The sequence below is a fragment of the Desmodus rotundus genome, unplaced genomic scaffold (assembly GCF_022682495.2).
Source record: "Desmodus rotundus isolate HL8 unplaced genomic scaffold, HLdesRot8A.1 manual_scaffold_411, whole genome shotgun sequence".
Taxonomy (NCBI): Eukaryota; Metazoa; Chordata; class Mammalia; order Chiroptera; family Phyllostomidae; genus Desmodus; species Desmodus rotundus.
Window position 1 is genome coordinate 13,182 of NW_026527491.1, and position 21,103 is coordinate 34,284.

Consider the following 21,103-nt stretch of genomic DNA (forward strand, 5'->3'; position numbering starts at 1 on the left):
TTTAAATGTCAGTAGCTACCTCAAAATTTTAAAACACTTATTCCAAAGGAACATCTCTGGGCTACATCTAGCTTGTGGGCTGCCACTGTGTGACATCTTTGTTAGAGGAGGCCCTTCATACTGTCAAATGACCTAAGATGAGAGTTACTGTAGTGGTGGGGACAGCCGTGGGTGACCATAAGCCAAAGGCAGCTGGTTTAGAAAACTGCCAACTACAGCGTGGGGAAAACTTTTCAGGAGGTATGATCTCATTTGATCCAGTTGAGTTTATTTCCAAGGATCCAGAGGAATGTGGGACATCCGGTGTTATACAGTTCTCCAAATTCATTTTGTCTGGTGTCTTAAGCCGTGAATCTCGCCAACTCCTCTGCTAGCCCTGGGGAGAAATTCCTTCTTTTTGGATAAAGGGAAATATAAAGGAGAGGTTAGCAGGAGGGCCTTGAGTTTGAATCCATGACTTGCTACATTTGTGTGACCTTGACCTATCACCTTTGCCTTAGTTTTCTTGTCTGATCATTGGGGATAACAAAGATACCTACCTCTTAGGTTTGTTGTGAGAATTCCCATGTTTTGCCATGTATAATGTGCTCCTGTGTATAATGCACACTCATGTTTTTGTGTGTTATACATGGGATTATCATGCCCATCATTGTACCCATGGTATATAGTTATTATACCCATGTATAATGCACATCCTTATTTTTCCCTCAAAAATTTGGGCAAAAAAGTGCACATTATACATGGCAAAATACAGGTAAATGAGTAACACAAGCAAAGTACATAGGACAGTGCCTGCAGTACATTGCGTTAAGTGTGTGATGGCTGTGGTACCTTTGTTCTTTTCTCGGCAGTAGCCTGTTGTACAGTGAAGGCAGTGTTTTGGTGCGGCCCCAGGGACCACTGCCAGGCTTACTGTGAGGGACTCCGTACAAGCTCCTGGTAAAAAGCAGTTTACCCTTTGATCTGAATTATTAATTGAGGGTGTTGTAACATCCCTACTTCTGTTCTCAGAGCCACATCTCCATCCAGGAGCCCTGCCTGCTGTCGACCTTTAGGGGCTTTCCTTCTGCAAGGTCTCTATGCTTGACCTAGCCTCTAATGAAGGATTTGTTAGGAGAGGAAAGAGCTTGGCTAGTGGTGCTGGGGAGACAACAGTTTCAGTTCAGACTGTTGATCTTAATTAAGCACCTCCAAGGATATAGGGAATCTGCTTGTTTTTGGAATTTTAGTGCATCTTATGATTTGATATATCCTGTGGTCTAAAAAGTGTATGTGTGTTGCCATAGTAATTGTCATTTGGCTGGCAAGCTCTTCTCTGAAACAGCAGTAGCCTAGGCTGATAACTGGGCAAAGCCCCTGATGATTGCCGTTCTTCTCCTGTCCTTTGAGGATTAACAGAAAAGACTGACCTCTACCTTGATGGGTACAGGTATCAGTTACATGCAGGCAGAGGCTGGGTTTGTGTCTAGACATTTGTCCAAGTCCTGAGCTGAGAACTACAACCCTAGGCACAAAGCACCCTGACACAATAGAACTGCCTGTCCTGTGGCTGTCCTAAAATCCAGACTAGTGCGGAGAGCACCGATTTGGGAGTCAAGACCTTTGGTTACTGCTAGATGGAGAGCTGTGTTCTCTGCCTTACTCTCATTCTGTCATTTGGTCTTAGGCAAGTCACTAAAGCTGTGCTTCTCCTAGTCACAGGTGACTGTTTACATTTAAATTCAGTACAATTTAAAATTCAGTATCTCGGTCACACTAGCCACATATTTGTGGCTCCTTGGTGGACCTGTGACTAGCGGCTACAGTATTGGTGCAGACATAGAGCATGTCCATCATGGCAGAAAATTCTTTTTGGCAGTACTGCACTAGGCCTCTTTTCCCCAAACCTCTTTATTCAACAAATGTTTATTGAGCCTCTCCACCAGATGTCTAGAGAGAAAGCAGCATGAAAGATAGACAAAGCCCTTGTTATGTTCATTTTTTCAATAAATATTGAACACCAGCTGTGTGCCAGGAATGGTTTCCACTGTGGGATATAAAGTAAACAAAATTGGCAAAGTTCTTAGATCCATAGAACTTGTTTATAATAACATAGACCCTGAGGCCAAATTCCCTGGGTTTAAATTTTATCTGCCACACTCATTAGTAGCTCTGTGACCTTAGGCAAGGTTACTTAAACTCTCTGTGTCCCAGTTTTCTCCTCTGTAAAGTGGAGATGATAATAGTTCTATTTCATGAGGTGGTGACAGTTATGTGAGAGTATGTATATAAAGTAGCGCACTAATGTCTGGCACATGCTAACCCCTGTAAAAGCATTTGCTGTCATTATAGTCATCATCAGTATCACATTCCAATGGGAGAAGATACAGAGAGCTCAGGGAAGGCACTCTGATAAGGTGGCATTTCAACAGAGACCTAAAACGAGCATACGAACCAAGTAGATAACTATTGGAAGAGCGTTTCCAACAGTGCAAAGGCACTGAGGCAGTTGCATGTTTGGTGTTTGAGGGGAATGAGGGTACAGGGCCAAGGGGGTGCTGGTGAGCTGAAGAATAGTGAGGAGAGGGAAAGAACAGGACATGGGGTTGGAGATCAGCATGGAGTGGGGGTTGCAGCACATGTAGGGCCTCATAGGCCACAATAACAAAGCTTCTAGATTGTGAGACAGGAAGCCAGTTTTAGGCTGAGAAGTGACATGTTTCACTCTGGCTGCTGTGTACATACTAGACTGTAGGGGTAGGGGTCCAGAGAGGAAGCAGTGACATTCCTTTTGCTACAGTCACAAGCAGTGGTGTCCTGAGCCTTGAGTGTCAGTAGTGGAGGTGCTCAGAAGAAGGGGTCTCAGATTCCCATTTGTAAAGCCAATGGATTAGAGGAGAGAGGAGGGTAGAATCAAGAAGGCCTCTAAGGATCTTGGCCTGGTGGAATGAAGTTGCTGTTTTCTGAGATTGGGAAGCCTGTGGAAGGAGCCATTTGGGCAGGGAAATCAAGAGTTCTGTTGGGCATGTTGAGATTCCCATTAGATATCCAAGTAGAAATGTTGGAATGTCCACTGTGGCTGGAAGATAGCAGATGGAGAAAGGGAGTGGGAGGGAAAGTCAGTGGTGGAAGGGATGAGAGCAGGCCACTTGTAAAGCTGGAACAGTGCCTCTTTGCCCAGGACAGTGGGTCAGACCCTTGATGAAGAGGAGCCAGCCTCATTGCATCGATCTAGGCGGAGAGTGGGGCTCTTGGCTCCAGATCACCCTGAGTTCTAATTCTGGCCTTGTCACTTGGTATCTGAAAAACGTTGGGTAGATTTCCTCATGGGCACCATGTGGCTTTCTTAGGTTTTCTTGAGATCTGGTGGATTCTTTCTGAAGCTAATACTGTTTTCTTCATGTTTATTGTTCACCATAAGGAATTTTTCTCTGTGACCTGCTGACAACACTGAAGACCATACCTGGGCTTTCGTTCATTACACACAAGAACGTATTTTATTATTTCAAGAACAGGGAAGAAAGGCTCACTCTGTGTTGATGAAAACTTGCTGTTTCTCCTGAGGGACAGTCATTAGAACCATGGCTAGAGATTTGAGCTTAACTGATGCTGAGACCATGGAGCTGCCTAGGGGTTTGGTTTGGGTGGGATGTGACTAAAAGAAGCAGAGTATGAACAGGTGCTCCCCAATTTGGAGCAGGAAGACATCTGTTTCTGAGGTCCCCACGGTGTCTTGACAATAATGCCTTTCCCTCTGTAGGATCTCACCATTCCTGAGTCTAGTACTGTGAAGGGGATAATGGCGGGACCCATGGCCGCATTTAAATGGCAGCCGACTGTGAGTGAGGTAAGGAGCGCTCCCACAGGCCAGGACAAGACTGACCTCAGAGCTAGTTTCCTGGCCTGACTGCAACATACTTTTCCTTTTCCTACTTTTCATATGTTTGGGGAGTTTTGGGTGTTTTTTATTTTTAAGATTTTATTACTTTTAGCTTGAGCGGAAGAGAGAAAGAGAGGGAGAGATACATTGATTGTGTGTGTGTGTGTGTGTGTGTGTGTGTGTGTGTGTGTGAGAGAGAGAGAGAGAGAGAGAGAGAGAGAGAGAGAGAGAGATACATACATCAATGAGTTGCCTCTCACACGCCCCAACCAGGGACCTGGCCTGCAACCCAGGCATGTGCCCTGACCGGGAATCAAACTGGCAACCTTTTGGTTTACAAGCCAGTGCTGAATCCACTGAGCCACACCAGTCAGGGCAAGGTTTGTTTTTTTTTTAATTGCCACACAGTACAGGGGAGTGTGAGGTAGAGTGCAAGTCTCCACTCTTGGGGGTGCTCACTATTAAGTTTGATGTGACTTATTCCAGCCCCTTCCGTTACATCCACTTAGACATCATTTACTAATTACACACACACACACACCCCGCCATGTGTAGTTTTTGTTGTTGGGACTGGCATTATTTTTCACAAAAGTGGGATCATCTGCAGATTTTTTCATTTAATGCTTTATAAACACTCTTTCACTGTCTGTATACACAACTTTGATATTTAGTAGCTGTACATTATTCCATCCTTGGTATAGATCAGCGGCGTCAAACTCATTTTCACGGGGGGCCACATCAGCCTCACAGTTGCCTTCAAAGGGCCAAGTGTAATTTCAACTCCTTAACAGTTAAGGAGTAGTTACATTTATATAGTCCTAAAATTATTTCAGCCCTTTGAAGGCAACTGCAAGGTTGATGTGGCCCCCGGTGAAAATGAGATTGACACCCCTGGTATAGATGCACCCTTTTCATGTGACTGGGCTGAATTGTGAAAAGCCCTTGAAAGTCCTGCAGTTGTTGCCACCTTATTTCTTAGTATCAATCCTCAGTGGGACAAAACACTCACGGGCCTGGTACCAGACACAACTAGGCCCAAACCATAAAACTGGAAAAGAGTCTTCAAAATTGATTTGGTCCTGTCAGCTGTTGTCCAACATGACTAATGAATTCTGGGCTTTAAAAATACTAGTATGCCTGCCCTGGCCAGGTAGCTCACGTGGTTAGCATTGTCCCAATATGCCAGGGTTGCAGTTTCCATCCCCAGTTAAGGCCTGTATGAGAATCAGCCAATGAATACATAAACACGTGGATCAACACATCAGTATGTCTTTCTCTCTCTCAAATTAGTAAATAAAAATAAAAATACTAGTATGTCTTTTAAATATTTTCTCACACTGGTACTGGAATAGTTTGTGTACCAAGCTGGCAGAAATATATACTTGAAGCAGGTTTTCCTTTAGCTGAAACAGAAGTCATTTACAAAAGGCTTAGACCAACAATGGGAAAAGAGTTTCCAGGCGGTTATAAAATTACGATCAGCTTCCAAAGGTGTTTCATCCACAGAAGAGCAGTTACCAGGCAGAAGGAAGTGACCTTTAGTGGAAGATGACATGTTTTATTTAATAATTTTCTTGTTTCAGCCGGTTAAAGATGCAGACCCTCATTTCCATCACTTCCTGCTCAGCCAGACCGAGAAGGTGAGTTATCTTTGAAGTTCTTGATCCTTGGTCAGGGGCTAGCATAAGAGACAGTGCTGCTCCGTTACCTTACTAGTCTGAAAAGTTAGGTTCTGCCTGTACCACTGCCCAGAGCAACTAGTTAAAAAGTTGCATAGGGGCCCACTTGTGAATCAGGTATTGTTAAGATTTAAAATACTTCCCCCCGCCAAAAAAAGAGATTTTAAAACTCGTTAGCTGCGTCCTTGAAATGTTTATGGTTGCCTTCAGAGTCTAGGGCAGAAACCAAACCTCATGGGCTATCAGCCAGCTGTGAGATAGCCCACGCTGCTGGGTGGGCAGTCTCCGTAGCCCTCCAGGTACGGAGGGACAGTTTCCTGAAGTGACTGCAAGGCCGTGGGTTAGGCCGAGCCTTGGTAAGATCTGCTAAGTTGGTCAGCTGGGTTCCAAGCCAAGTTGCACTGACCAGCTGGCTGCTCTGTAATTCTGGACACATGACTTAACCCCTCTGATTCTTAATGTCAACAAAAGGACCTTGCAGGGTTGCATGGAGAATTAAATGAGGCGTGTTAACTTCCTATGTCATATGGAACGTTCAGTAAAATTGAACACCAAATAAGATTTTGTCGTAACATCCCACATTAGGCCTAACTTTTTAGGAAAATTAAAATGCAGACTGGTTAAGTATTCAGTTTAATAAGTGGGTTTTTTCACCCTCTTTATTAGCCAGCTGTCTGTTACCAGGCAATCACAAAGAAGTTGAAAATATGTGAAGAGGTATGTGGGTTCCACACCTCCCTGTTTTTCATCTTCCCCTGGAGCCTTGCCATGGGCAGATTGACCTGATGATTTGTGCTTCCTTTCCCTAGGAGACTGGGTCCACCTCCATCCAGGCAGCAGACAGCACAGCCGTGAATGGAAACATCACACCCACAGACAAAAAGTAGGACCTTTAATGAAAGGCTTGCTGTGGCTCTGGTTCTGCTGGGGGGTGGGGAATGACCCCAAGGGGGCTCTTTAAGGGTTGTGCCACAGCCATTTCTGGAATTGAATGTAAAGAAAGGAGGTAAGTAAGTTGTAATCTTTACTGATGATGATTTGCCTAGGAATAAATCAACTTGAAGGAGATAAAAGTTGTCCTTAAATATATGTTGGAGTTGGCTTCCTAGGTCACTGGTGAGTCTCTGAGCAGGGAACACTCAGTTCTGTGGTTCTCAGACTTTCTGTGCCTCAGAATCACCTGGAAGGCTGCTGGTAAAGCACTGATTGTTAGGTCCACCCGTGGGGTTTTCTCAGTAGGTCTGAGGTGGAGCCCCCAAAATTGTATTTTGGACAAGGTCGCAGGTGTGCTGTTGCTGCTAGTCAGGAGACTGCACTTTGAGAACCCCAAGCTTAGTAGAGCTGCGATGAAACCCTCAATTCGACTGTGGGGGACGTGAGATAGATATTTAGAATAAAACTTATCTTCCTACCCTCCCTGGCTTTGTCATATACCTTCCTGCTGCTCTGTGTCCTGCCTAGGCAGGCGGGAGAGCCTTGTCTGGGGTCCCCAAACCTTACCTGGCACCCACACTCACCTGTTCCTGTTACTCACCTGTTGGCCACTTGTGTTTCCAGAGTCATGATGATGAAAAAGATTCTTTGCTAAGAAGGAGCATTCTTCTGAGCAAGATAGCTAAGTCTGAATTTCCTATCTGTGTCTTTCAAAAGCTTCTTTCTTAGACTGAAACCGAGGCATCTTTTACTTCATTCCTAATTTTTTGTACTATCAAAATCACTGCTACCAGTTATTTGGGGTGAACTTCCTTTGTAGATTGGAGAAGATAGAGGCATCTTATGTGCTAATAAAAAGGGAGATGGGTCCTGGCCGCGTAGTTCAGTTGGTTGGAGTGTTGTTCCATGCACTCAAAGGTTGCAGGTTAGATCCCTGGTCAGGGCACAAACCTAGGTTGTGGGTTCGATCCCTGGTTAGGCATCTATAGAAGGCAACTGAGCAATGTTTCTTATATCAGTGTCCCTCTCCCTCTCTCCCCCCTTCCCCAGCCTTCTTCCCTCCCTACTCTCCCCCCCCCCTCAAATCAATAAACATATCCTTTGGTGAGGATTAAAGGGGGGGGGGGCTTGAGATGGGTGTCACCCATTCATTAGATGAGGATTATGTTGATTTTAATTTAAGAAAAAATAACTAGGACTGGTTAAGGAGAGTCCCAGTGCTTTCACCCAAGGCCAATTATGCCCCTATAATCAAATACTTTTTTAAAATTGCTTTCTCTCTCTTTTTTTTTTTAAGATTTTACTTATTTATTTTAGACAGAGGGGAAGGGAGGAAGAAAGTGAGGGAGAGAAACATCAATGTGTGGTTGCCTCTAGCACACACCCAGCTAGGAAACTTGCCCACAACCCTTTGGCTCACACACCAGCGCTCAATCCACTGGGCCACACCAGCCAGGGATTTTAATAGTTTTTTAACCTGAGTGTGATGCCAACTCTAAAGCTAGCCAGCTGTATTGTTCTCAATCCACTTAGTCCACATTCTCCATCTTGTCTCAAGGACACCAGGAAGGACTGTCAGTTTCCCTGTTAAAAATTCAGAAGCTTCAGGTCTGTTGCATGTCCTAGAACACCAAGAAACAAAAAGAATTAGTCCTCGTGTTTTAGAATCATAGAGAAAACCTGCACTACCCAGAGAGCCGTGAATGACAAAAGGTTGTGTTTTTGAACTTCGGCTTGAAACTTAGTGGACAAGGGTGCCATTTGGTGAGGAAGGTGGTCGATTACATTTTTGACGTTTGATTCAAATAACTTAGAGCAGGCTGGGACAGAGAGTGTGAGATGTGCGTATTCCACCAGGGGTAGGGAAAACTCTAGGTACAAGACCTAGTTTGCAGAAGTGGCTGCAGATGTGACTCCCCAGAGACCGAAAATACTGAAAGGATAACACAGGTCAAAATGGAGAAGCTGCAGAGCATGTCCAGAGCTGAGAGAAAGCACAAGGTGAAAACTAGAACATGATATAATAACAAGTGAAGAAAGAGGCATTGCTTAGTCAAGTCACATGTTAGGAGAGATACTAAGGATGTATAGGAATCAAGAAAAGATGTTTGGGCAAGGTAAAATCATTTGTAAAAGCACTAGTAGCTAATAGTCCCCAAGTTCTCAGGGTTGCAGGAAGGAGTGGGCTCTAGGAAGTGAGGGTAAGCAGAGCATAAGAAGGATCATAATGGGCCTGCAGTCAAAAGGGCAAGGTGGGGAACAGAAGGGGATAGGCCAGCAGACGGCGGTAATGGGGCGAGGTGCAGGAGAAGGCAAGCATGGAAAGAACTCACACACTGGGAAAGGTTGGCTCTAAAGCTCAGGTGAAGCTCTGAAGAAGAGGGACAAAGCTTGTCTCTGCTAACTAGAAGAATGCAAAGGTAGTGTAGGTTTGGAGTCTGGAGAGGTAGGGGAGGACTGGGGACCCTGTCTTCTGCCATTGAGGAAGGTAGCTGGCTCTGACAAATCACTTCAGTTACTCAGTCAAGGATTGCGATACACTTTTTTAAGTGGCATCTGAAGGCCTAATACTTGAAATTCTTGCAAAGCCGAAAACAAGTCAGACCCTCTGTCAAACCATATGTGTCGTACTTCTTTCTGTGGCAGTCAAGGGTTTAGAAATGCCCATTTAAATTTAGGGACACTTTTAAACAATGGCGAAATAAGAAAAGGCACAATCTGCATGCGCCCCATCTGGCTCTGTTCTCGCGGTGTGAGGACGGTGCTAAGCGGTGCTTGTGGTGGTCTGAGGTTCACCCCAGGCTTTTGAGGCAGCAGACTCTGCAGCCTTCGGGACACTTTCTTACCTTGTCCTATCCACTCCACCCAAAGTTTACCATTCTCTCTCTTTTTCAGGATAGGATTTTTGGGCCTCGGCCTCATGGGAAGTGGCATCGTCTCCAACTTACTAAAAATGGGTCACACGGTGACTGTCTGGAACCGGACTGCAGAGAAAGTAAGCATTAATGAGTGGTGCTTATCAAGCAGGGTGGGACTCCTTGACCCATGGAGTTCGGGTAACTAAGGATGGAAATGTCTTCCTGATGTCTTCACTCAGCATCCTGTACATGATAGTGTAGGAGAAGCCAAGCTCTTATTCAGGCAGGTGGAGATGTGATAAATAAGCTTAGAGTATTAGTATAAAAACTAAACATTTTAAAAATACCCACACGTAGTAGCCCTGGTCAGGTGGCTCAGTTGATTGGAGCATTGTCCTGTATACCAGGTGTCCCCAACCCCCTGGCCACGTACCTTGGACCAGTGGGGGGCACACGAGAGGCAACCACACGATGTTTCTCTCCCCCTCTTTCTTCCTCCCCGCCTTCTCTCTAAAAAGTAAATAAATAAAATCTTTTTTAAAATTTTTACTTATTTTTAGAGAGAGGGGGGGAGGAAGGGAGAAAGAGAGGGAGAGAAACATCAATGTATGAGAGAACATCAATCAGTTGACTCTCACGTGCCACCCCCAACTGGGGAGACCTGGCCCGCAACCCAGGCATGTGCCCTGACTGGGAATCAACTGGTGACCTTTCAGTTCGCAGGCTGGCACTCAATCCACTGAGCCACACTAGCCACGGCAAGATTATGTTTTTAAACTTTGACATGAAACTTAGTGGACAAGGGTGCCATTTGGTGAGGAAGGTGGTCGATTACATTTTTGACGTTTGATTCAAATAACTTAGAGCAGGCTGGGACAGAGAGTGTGAGATGTGCGTATTCCACCAGAGGTAGGGAAAACTCTAGGTACAAGACCTAGTTTGCAGAAGTGGCTGCAGATGTGACTCCCCAGAGACCGAAAATACTGAAAGGATAACACAGGTCAAAATGGAGAAGCTGCAGAGCATGTCCAGAGCTGAGAGAAAGCGCAAGGTGAAAACTAGAACATGATATAACAAGAAGTGAGGAAAGAGACATTGCTTAGCCAAGTCATATGGTAGGAGAGATATTAAGGAAGTAAGAACAACTGGTTAGAAATTTGAGGAAATACTAACCTCTCTTCCTACTACTGCATAATAAAATATATTCTAGATAGATTACTGAATTTTTTCCAAAGGAAAAACCAGCAGGAAATAAAATTAAATAGTAACATAGATCTCTCTAAGCCTACATGCAGTCAAAATCACTAAAGAAAAAGAATAGGTCTTTTTTCTTTTTTTAATTACAGTTTACATTTAATATTATTTTATAGTTTCAAGTACACATCATAGTGGTTAGACCATCGTGTACTTTACAAAGTATTTCCCCCAGTATTCCCAGTACCCACCTGGCACCATACAAAAGGTGAAGTTTTCAACAATACTCCCCACAACAAAAAAATAAACAAAATTGAAAGATACACCAAGTAAAGTGCTTATAGTAAACATAACAGGATTAGAGTAGTATGTTAATTTTGTGAAATACATAGTTTGACAACCCAAGATAAAAAGTTCACAGAAGAGGAAACAATTAAAAACCAAAGTTATTTTAAAGGTTTAGTAATCAGAAGTAATCAAAATGTATCACCAAAAAGTTGCTGTTTTTAGCTGGTTAAATTGAGTAAGATAAAATTTTAATGTATTTATGGATGCTTGTTTGTTGTTTCTAAGTGATGTACTCAGTGCTCGTGATTGTTTTTATATTGACTACATTTATTAAGAGCTTGAAAACTATTTGGAGCCTGTTTCATTCTTAGAGATCTAAATGCAAAACATAGAGGGGAAGTATTGTACATAAAGATATTTCTTAGAGTCATTTATAATTAAAAGCAGTCCAGATATCAAACTGCAGGGGAGCCATTGGGTAAATCCTCTTAATGGAATATTTTGTAGCCATCCATTCTAAGTGATAATTATAAGAGGCTACAATATGGATAAATGTCTTACAAAATATTAAAAGTTGGATACAAAATAGGTTCAAATTATTCTAATTACTTTTTAATGCCTTTGGACAAAGGAAATACACTAAGGCATTAATGATGTGTTTTGTCATGAGATGTTCTGGGTGATCTTAATTCTCAGAAAAGAAAACGTAGTGTTTTTAGATCCCCCAAAACATCTCAGTAATGAATGGCAGCCTCCCCACCACAGCCCTGCTTCCCTAGCACAATGCTGGAAACTCAGGGCACTGCATGGTTTTGCCACAGTCATGACAGCCACACAGGGCTGCAGACAGGTACTGTTCACATCCTGTCATCAAACAGTCCTTCAGCAGACACTTGTTTTATGTTTACAATGAAGTAGAGCATCAGTCTAGGCACCAGGTATGCAAGAACACAAGACAGTCCTTAAGAGGCCCCAACTACTTCCCTCAAGAAGCCAGACTGCCAGCTCTGGTGTTCTGGGCTCCCAACCTCAGCTTCAGTCTCCTGCTTTGGGAGGCCAGCCAAGAGGACTGGGCACTGTGTCTCTGGCCTGGTTGTCGTGTTTGTTGTGTACTGCCTGCAGCTCACGTTAGGATCTGTGACTTTTGCAGTGTGATTTGTTCATCCAGGAGGGGGCCCGCCTAGGAAGAACCCCCGCTGAAGTTGTTTCAACTTGTGACATCACCTTTGCCTGTGTGTCGGATCCAAAGGCGGCCAAGGATGTAAGGATCCCCTCCCTCCCCTCAGCGTCTCAGATTGTGGCCAGGAAAGCTGGCTGGCCTCCTCCCCTTCTCCCCTGCACACGGAGTGAGTGTCGTCTGCATGTGGGGGGTTGAATTTCCCATCTGGGAGCCATCTCCCATTGTGAAGGGTGTTTGCATAAATTGAATACAGACTTCCTTTAATTCAGAACAAAGAATGAAAATGACTAGGATCCCTGAGGTCTGTACTGAAATGGTTTGTGGTATATTGTTGTTGAGCTGAAAGCTTTGGGGCTGAGAGTGCTTTTGGTCCATGTGCCAAGTTCCTATGTTTAGCTGTCACTGCATTTGAATGTTTTAAAAGTTCAAGTACAGTAGTCATCTTGTTAAACTGGTGACTAGTCTAATCCAAGTAAATCCAAAAAAGCCCCAAAACTTAAGCATCAAGTTTCCATCTCTTAAATGGGAAATTTTAAATAAAAATAAACATTTCTTTTTTAAAGATAAATGGGAACATACCAGAAATTCTTTTTTTAACCTTGCTTATTTATTTGCTTTTCCCTTTTCAGCCTTAATATTTGTTAGCTCCTAATCAGGAAGTGAGCCAAAAAAAGCAAATGGATTCTGACTTTAGGTCTAAGGGACTCCTGGGTATCAGGCTGGGGGCCTGGGCTATTGCTTCTCCCTTGTGTCCCCACAGCTGGTGCTGGGCCCCAGTGGTGTGCTGCAAGGGATCCGCCCCGGGAAGTGCTACGTGGACATGTCAACAGTGGATGCTGACACAGTCACCGAGCTGGCCCAGGTAGTGGCCTTGCTCGGGCTGGCCCTCCAGCATCCTTTTGGTTGGAGCCCAAGACCCAGATCAACCACACCCAAGTGTGGGCAACTTGGTTACTCTAGAGACAAAACCAGAGAGGAGAGGAGAGGCCAGGAGCCTTCGGACTATCCTGTCTTCACTCTCTACCTTCAAAGCTGCAGCTAGTCTAAGTGGCCATGGGAGGAGAGGTGCTCCCCAGCTGGGATGGGCATCAGGTCCTATAACTGCCAGCCTCACAATGAGAAGCAGTCCAGGCTGCCAGCACAGCCTTTTTGGTTTAAGCATCTATTTATAGGTGATACTAGTAGAGTATTCCTCTTGCCTGAGCTGCTGGGCCCAAGTGAAATAGTGGTGACTTCCAGCCCATGTGTGTTCTGAGACTGGCTGAAGTCAGGGAAGAGTGGTGTCTGTAGGAGGTATGGTTGGCCAGGCAGTCGGCACAGCCACACTTGGTTATAATCTTTGATCTTTATAAGAAATTCAGAGTAATTGAGAGCTTATGAGAAGAGCCCAGCCTCTCTGCTTACCACATGTGAGTGAGGTATCTATCTGGACAGTCCACTGGACCTCCCACAGCATTGGTCTAGCACCTTGGTACAGATGTCAGCTTTGAGGCCTCAGTGTGGAGGGCCAAGTACTCCCACCTGAGGATACTCCTTGTTCCCTGCCCAAGACCCCTGGGACAAGCAAGGCCTCCAGAAGCTGTGACTTTCCTTTCCAGGTGATTGTGTCCAGGGGGGGCCGCTTTCTGGAAGCCCCAGTCTCAGGGAACCAGCAGCTGTCTAATGATGGGATGTTGGTGATCTTAGCAGCCGGAGACAGGGGCTTATATGAGGACTGCAGCAGCTGCTTCCAGGCAATGGGGAAGACCTCCTTCTTTCTAGGTAACATATCTGCCCACCTGTCGGGCCACATCCCCTCTAGACTGCACTGATGACAACGTCAATCCCGCACGGCCTCTCTACCTGGGGCCCCCGTGGGAAGGTTTCCTTTGACTTGCACAGTCAGTGCCTGGAAGGAGGAAGAGCCAGAAGGGTCAGAGCCAGTTCTGTCAGGGGCAGGTGAATGGGGCCTTCCCTGGGTGTAGAGGTGGGTCCAAGCAGGGATGAGGGTGGGCAGAAAATCCCTGCCTGTGGGATTCTTGGGAAGTGACCATGATTCTTTGCTCTGGGCAGGTGAGGTTGGCAATGCGGCCAAGATGATGCTAATTGTGAACATGGTCCAGGGGAGCTTCATGGCCACCATTGCTGAGGGGCTAACCCTGGCCCAAGTGACAGGCCAGTCCCAGCAGACACTCTTGGACATCCTTAATCAAGGACAGTTGGCCAGCATCTTTCTGGACCAGAAGTGCCAAAGTAAGTTGCCTTTGGCCTCCCTTCTTGCATTATATTTTTTATTAGAGCTGAGGAATTGTGTCAGGCAGCTGTCAGAACAGTCTGTTCTTCAGGTGCTCGCTGGGTATGAAAGATACCCTCTCTCAAGTCAGTCCATGCCCTCAGGTAGAGAGGGTCCAGACACACAGTGGATGGGATTTGAGGGTACAGGCTGGGACCTTGTCTCTGGGGTACCTGAGGGGGACAGAAATGCTAGTCGTTGAGTCCTGATACTGCTGCAGGTGGTTTCTTTCTTAGGCCCTTCTGATTCTTCTGATAAGTGGCTTTCTCTCCTCAGATATTCTGCAAGGAAACTTTAAGCCTGATTTCTACCTGAAATACATTCAGAAGGATCTTCGCTTAGCCATTGCGCTGGGCGATGCCGTCAACCATCCAACTCCTATGGCAGCTGCAGCCAATGAGGTAACTAACTGCAAGAGCCAGTGGCACAAGTCCCAGCAGCCTTCCCTTTATTTTTCTTCTGTTACTCCTCTTTTACTTATTTTGCCTGTTCTTTGTTCTCTGGTCTAACCTCTCAGTGTGGAATGTCAGGTCGTTGGGTTTAGACCTGCATTTTCTAAGAGGAGCAGTAAAAGCTGGACCTCTCCTTTTGAGCCATGCTTATTTTCCTTGTGATTTCTTCTTGACCTGTAGATTACTTCAAAGTTTATCGAATATTTAGGGTTTTCCTAGATGTCTTAATGCTTATTGATTTCTAATGATCTCTTTCATAGTCAAAGAATATGCCCTGTATGATTTTTAACTCTTTAAATTTATTTGAGCTTGTCTTGTGGCCCAGCAGATGGTCTGTCCTGCTGGGTGTGCCATGTGCACATAACCAGACTGTTGTCCACAGTTGTTGGATGCTTTGCTCTGCAGATATCAGTTAGGTCAAGGTGATTGGCAGTGCTTTTCATATTGTCTTTACTGACCTTTCCTCTGGTTCTTTCAGTTGCTGCGAAAGGGATATTAAAATCTCCAACTATGATTGTGAAATTGTCTTATTTCTTTAATTCTGTCCATTTTGCTTAATGCCTTTGAAATTTATTTATTATGTATTTCTGATGAATTTACCCTTTCATTATTATTATGAAATGTCTCTTGATCTTTGTCTTGAAATCTGTTGTCTGGTTTTAATATCACTATTATGGCCTTTTCATGCCTACTGTTTTCATGGTGCATCTTTTTCCATCCATTTACTTTCGACCTGTGTCTTTAAATTATATGTTTTGTAGGCAGTCTGTAATTGGGCCTTGAGTTTTTATCGGTTCTTAACAATATCTGCCTATTAATTGGAGTTTAACTATTAACTTCAAATTTTTATTTATTGATTTTAGAGAGATAGAGGAAGGGGGGAGAGAGAGAAAGAGAGAAACATCGATTTGTTCTTGCACTTATTTATGCATTCATTGGCTAATTCTCATATGTGCCCTAACCAGGGAGCAAACCCACAACCTTGGCATGTTGGGACGACACTAACCAACTGAGCTACCTGGCCAAGGCCATCATTAACATTGTTTTTGAATGACACTAAGCAACTACACTTGCACTTTTTGAAAACAATTTTTTAGAAGTTCAGCGTTCTTAACCTGATAGCAATGCAATCTTAAAAAAAAAAAAAAATCTGAGCAGTATTTATCTTTACCATAGAGTTACAATAAAACCATTTTATGAAACACATAGATTCATTTATTTTAGAAGCTGTAGCTTCAAGTGCTATAAGCGGATACACATTTTCTTTCAAGTTAAATTCTTACGGGGCTCAAGTGGCTTATTCCTGCAAAGAAAAAAGTAAAAAAAACAAAAACAAAATTTTGCTCTTTTCAGACCTGCCTTTTCATAGTTTATAATCTTCTGCCCCTAAATTCTGTATCTTCTGTTCCTTCCTTGCGAGAATATCTCCAAGTACTTACTTCACTCTTTCAGGTTGCAGTACAGTGTCAGGTTTCTCTCCGGTTTCACCTGTGGGTTCTCTCTTGGCAGTAGATTCATCTCTTGATGAGTTTGTCTTTAACTATAGTTGTTTCTGAACAGGTCTGTGTGTGGCTTGTACTGGCAACACTTCTCAATGAGGTGATTTCTGACTTGCCCCCACCATCAATCATTAGCTTGGAAACAGACATTTTGGTTAATTTCTCAATGGAGTGTGGCATTTTCTGGCCATTTGTTTGGATAGTGTAACTTTAGGCTCTCTACTCATTGGATCTTAAAGTTAACTAGTCCATTAACATTTAGTTTGTCTTCAGGTCTGTTGTGCAGTTGGATTCAGAGCTACTGGTTTATTATTTGATTGCTTTTTCTCCCTTCTGGTGTTTGTCTATTCCTCCTTTCATGTCTTATTTTGTGTTATTTCAATATATTTTTAGAATTCCATTTTAGATATCTATTGGCTTTTTTAATCCTCATTGGAGGACATGCTGATTGATTTTTAGAGAGGGGAAGGGAGGGAGAGAAAGGAGGAGAGAAAAATTGATGTGAGAGAGAAACATTTATCAGTTGCCTCTCATACATGTCCCAACTGGAGACCAAAGTTTCAACCTAGGCATGTGCCCTGACCAGAAATCGAACCCGTGACCTTTCAGTTTACTGGACGACGCTCCAACCAAGTGAGCCACACCATCCAAGGCTCTATCGGCTTTTTAATGATGCATTATTTTTCTTCTGTTTTTGTTCTAGGGATTGCAATACACATTTAATTTCATGGTTTACTTAGAGTTAATATTTACCAAAAACATAGATCCATCTACCTCTCTGCTCCTCATCCTTTAAGTCAGGGTTTCTCAACCTGGACACTTTTAACATTTTGTTCTCGCAACTGTCCTGTGCATTGCAGGATATTAACAGCATCCCTGTCCTCTGCCCACTAGCTGCCAGCAGCACCCCCAAATACATCCAAACATTACCAATATCCCCTGGAAGGTGAAACCCCCCCGGGTTGAGAACTCCTGCTTTAGGTTACAGATGTCCTATGTGTCATATCTGCCTTTGTTTTAAACCCACCAGACAGTGTTGAAATGTTTTACTTTAGTCATATGTATTTTAAAGAAATTAAGTGGAAAAATCGTTTTATAATTTTTCTAACTTACAATTTCCAGTGTTCTCCATTCCTTTCCGAAGAATTGAATTTCTCCCTGGCGTTAATTCCTTTCAGGTGGGAGAACTTGCTTTTAGCATTTCTTGTAACGCAGGTCTGCTGGTGACAATTGGTTTTATCTGAAAAAGTCTTTAGCCTTCATTCTGAGTTGCAGCTTCACCTGAGCTATAATGGACACTCAATTATGGTGGCTCCAACTGGACTGTACACACACACACACACACACACATTTTTTTTTTTTTTTTTTTAAGAAAGAAAGAAGGAAAAAATGCAGCCCTGGCCAGGTAGCTCAGTTGGTTGGAGCATTGTTTTGATATGCCAAGGTTACGGATTTGATCCCTATTCAGGATGCATACAAGAAGCAACCAATAAATGCACATATAAGTGGAACAATAAATTGATATTCTTCCGCCCCTTCTCTTCCCTGTCCTCTCTTTTTTCTAAAATCAATAAAGGAATTTTTTTTTAAAGAGCCAGCCATGTGGGGGAGGAACCTTGTATCCCACTGCATTTCCTCAGCATGGCTGCATGCCATACTGCCCTCGTTGAACAACGGCTTTTTAATTCTTTTCACACATCCAGATAGTCACCTAATATCTCCAGGGCAGATCTCCAGTATCTCCAGGTTAATTGCCAAGCACCATACTAGGCTCTGGGGATAGGTTGATGTACATTTTAATGGAAGGAGGCACAAAATAAGCACAGAGGTATTTAAACAAGTAGGAATTTCAGATGGTCAGAAATATGGATAAAATAGAACATGGTAAAAGTAGATAGAGGTGACCAAGGTGAAGTGCTACAGCCGCTGCTTTAGATGAGGTGGTCAGGAAATGCCTTTGGGAAGAAGCCAGCCATGCCGAGGGAAGGGCGTCCTATGCAGAGGAAAGGGCAAGGACAGTAGCCTGGAGAATAACAGGGGAAGTCCTTGGAGGGTCTTCAGCAAGAAGACACATAGTTACAATACTGAGTTCTACCTCTGTGGTGACACTCTAAAAATGATACACCCCTCACTCTATTTAACCCTCACCATAACCCTGTTACCTTCTCCAAGACACCAAAAAGCAGTGGCTGAGGCACTTTGTCCAAGTCAGCAAAGGAGCCAGGAGTCATACCCAGACAGCATGGACTCCAGAACCAACCCATCTAACCACATCTAAAACCACCTCCAGAAAATACATCCAGGTCGTTACACCAGCTGTATGGTCAGAGATTGAGTCCATCTAATTCTTTTTCAGGTGTACAAAAGAGCCAAGGCACTGGACCAGTCTGACAACGATATGTCTGCCGTGTACCGGGCCTACATACACTAAGTCCCCACTCCCCTAATCTTCCCTCTAGCCCCTTCTTCATCACATGGGGTTGAGGTCCTGGCACTTCACTCTGGACCAGTCCACCTGTCTCAATCTCCTTTTATACAGACTTTTGAGACCTGCCATCAGCACAGCACACAGCATTACTCTTCCCTTGAAGGTCTTGGGAAGGGGAGAGGTGTCAGCAGGATTGATCAGCCTATGGCAAAGCTCTTGAGCTGGGCACTGGCCCCCAAACCAGGTGGCTCTGTGTACACACACACACACCCATGCACACACACACGCACACCACACTGGCTCTTATTCCAGGATAGAAGCTGCCCAGAAACTGCTGCCTGGCTTTTTTCCCCTTCTCTCAAGCTTCTCTTATCTCAGACCCCTTCCAGTCAAGGAACTAGAACCAGCAGTGAGAACTGGAAGCTTTCCCACTGCTTCCCTCAGCGAAGAGGCATGGTCAGGTCCACATGCCCCACTGGATTGATCCCTTGCGGAGAGAGGCTCTGGGCCAAGATGAACCAGCACAGACTAAATGGAGGATCCTGTGGGCCCTCCAACCTCAGGTGCCCAGCTGATGAGGATTGATATGTTTAAGCTACCAACCTGCAACCAACTCTTCAGAAATGCCTTTGTGAACTGAAAAGAGATTGGCAAAGTCAAGCAAAGACAGGGCTCTGGCTTTCCAGGGAGAGCAGCAGTCAGCCTATAGGTAGGCTCCTGGAAGCCTGCTCTCCCCCACTGCTCTTCAGCACTCGTCCTAGAAGTCACCATCACTATGGAGCCCTGGGCTGGGATCGGACTTCCTTGCTTTGGTATAGGGAGAGCTCACTCCTCAACAGGCTGTTTGAGTATTTGGATTTACATCCCAGCCTGCGGAAAGGGGTTCCTGAGGGCCACCAGTGAGGAGTGAAGAGGGAAGGGGAAGGGCTCCTTCCTGTTTCCATTATGCCACAGACTTCACCTGGTTCTGAAGAGCCACTCTGACCCAGGTCCCCTCACAGTGGTCCCACCTTCTCTAGCCCCTGTACAAGTCCTCTGCATGCCCACCTCTCCATTCTCCTCCCTTTCCCCTTTTCCTCCCATGGAGAGTATTTCTTCCTGTCTGTCTGTCCCTTTGGCCCAGACCCAGCCTGACCAGTGATGACCATTTCTTAGGCTCAGCTCTTGAAATGGAATGAGTATCTTCACTTAAGCCAGCAGCTTGGTGTTCGGTGCTTCCAGGGCCCTGGGGTCTGTCAGGAGGGAAAAGGAGAACTGGGCCTAACTGAACCTGAACTAACCGACCCTCAGAGGTGGATCCAAGGCATCCTTGAGGATCTAGTATTTCTCCTTGGGTAGGGGACCAGGGGGCTTGGAATGTGGCATAAAAACAAGGAGAAGTCACCTAAAGGATATCAATGTTGTCTGCCTCTGCATGGGTTCTTTTCAAAGTCACACTTTGCCAGAAGGTCGGCATTTATAGTGAAAATATAATTATTAAAAAACAAGGTGTCCACACTGGTGTGGGTCCCTCAACCCTCACGACTTTGGTCCTTTTCCACTGATCAGAACCCAGGTTATGGGATCTCAGAGGACATGGGGGGAGGGCAGCGAAGATGCCTGTGAGTTTTTGGCACAGTTGATTTCACTGGGATTTTGAATTCTGAACACAAAGCCTGTTATAGTCCTAGCTGGACACTCGGGGGTGGGAGTGGGGGAAGATGCTGTAATGAAACTGGTTAGTTAATGTTGTCTTAATATTGTTGACAATTCTGTAAAGTTCCTTTTTATTAATATTTGTTTAAGCTATCTCACGTTTGTTTTGAAATCTTTCCCTTTTAAAAAGAAAATGTGACATTTGTGAAAAAGCTTGTAAGAAAGCCCCTCTGCCACCCTTTTTCCCCCTTTAAACAACAAATCTGGTAATTAAGGTTGTGAATTTTTATTTTTGCTTTGTTTTTAATGAACATGTCTTTCAGAATAGAATTGTGTGATGATGTTTAAATGGCAAAAGAAAAAAAAAGATTTTGTGCAATTAACAAAAGGCTACTGCAAGCAGAATAAAACGTTTCTTGGTAACACAGCTGTGACTGACAACCTTGGCGGTTGCCTGCGCACAAACACCAACCTCCGAACAGTGGAGGGAAGAACAGGGCGGAGGTTAACTCAGCGGGGCCCCCGCTGCTTTGGCAGGTTATCACCTTGGCCAATCGCGGCGCGCGGCAAGAGCAAGCCATTCCTTAGGCCAATGGAGCGCAAGTGGGTAAAGACGCCCTATCAGAGCCAGGAAGAGGCGGGTGGAGGGCTGCAGCCCTCCAGCTGCAGAGCAGCCGCAGGAGACAACTGTATCGGGTCGGGGCGGGGTCCCCAGTGAGGGGGCGGGGGAGGAGTTCTTACCGCAGCCAGTCTGGTTCCAGCCGGGGGGCAGGGTGGGCATCTCAGCCAATCGGCGGAGTGAGAAGGATCTCTCTCAACAAAAACA

At 44.7% G+C, this 21,103-nt stretch overlaps 1 protein-coding gene across 6 annotated transcripts in view; it reads left to right on the top strand.

The window, feature by feature from the left end:
* The window catches only part of GLYR1 (glyoxylate reductase 1 homolog), a 33,876-nt gene extending 13,172 nt beyond the window's left edge, over positions 1-20,704 (top strand). The window contains exons 6-16 of one of the 6 annotated variants that reach the window (XM_045189855.2): positions 3,740-3,826; positions 5,443-5,499; positions 6,205-6,255; positions 6,348-6,421; positions 9,367-9,466; positions 11,962-12,072; positions 12,752-12,853; positions 13,590-13,752; positions 14,044-14,223; positions 14,540-14,664; positions 18,571-20,704. In XM_045189855.2, coding sequence (XP_045045790.2) covers positions 3,740-3,826; positions 5,443-5,499; positions 6,205-6,255; positions 6,348-6,421; positions 9,367-9,466; positions 11,962-12,072; positions 12,752-12,853; positions 13,590-13,752; positions 14,044-14,223; positions 14,540-14,664; positions 18,571-18,645 — 1,125 coding nt within the window. In that variant the 3' untranslated portion in view covers positions 18,646-20,704. The remainder of the gene's footprint in view (positions 1-3,739; positions 3,827-5,442; positions 5,500-6,204; positions 6,256-6,347; positions 6,422-9,366; positions 9,467-11,961; positions 12,073-12,751; positions 12,854-13,589; positions 13,753-14,043; positions 14,224-14,539; positions 14,665-18,570) is intronic. The other 5 variants (XM_045189856.2, XM_024553335.3, XM_045189857.2 and 2 more) reach the window with 5 other exon arrangements.
* Positions 20,705-21,103: the final 399 nt, after the last annotated feature.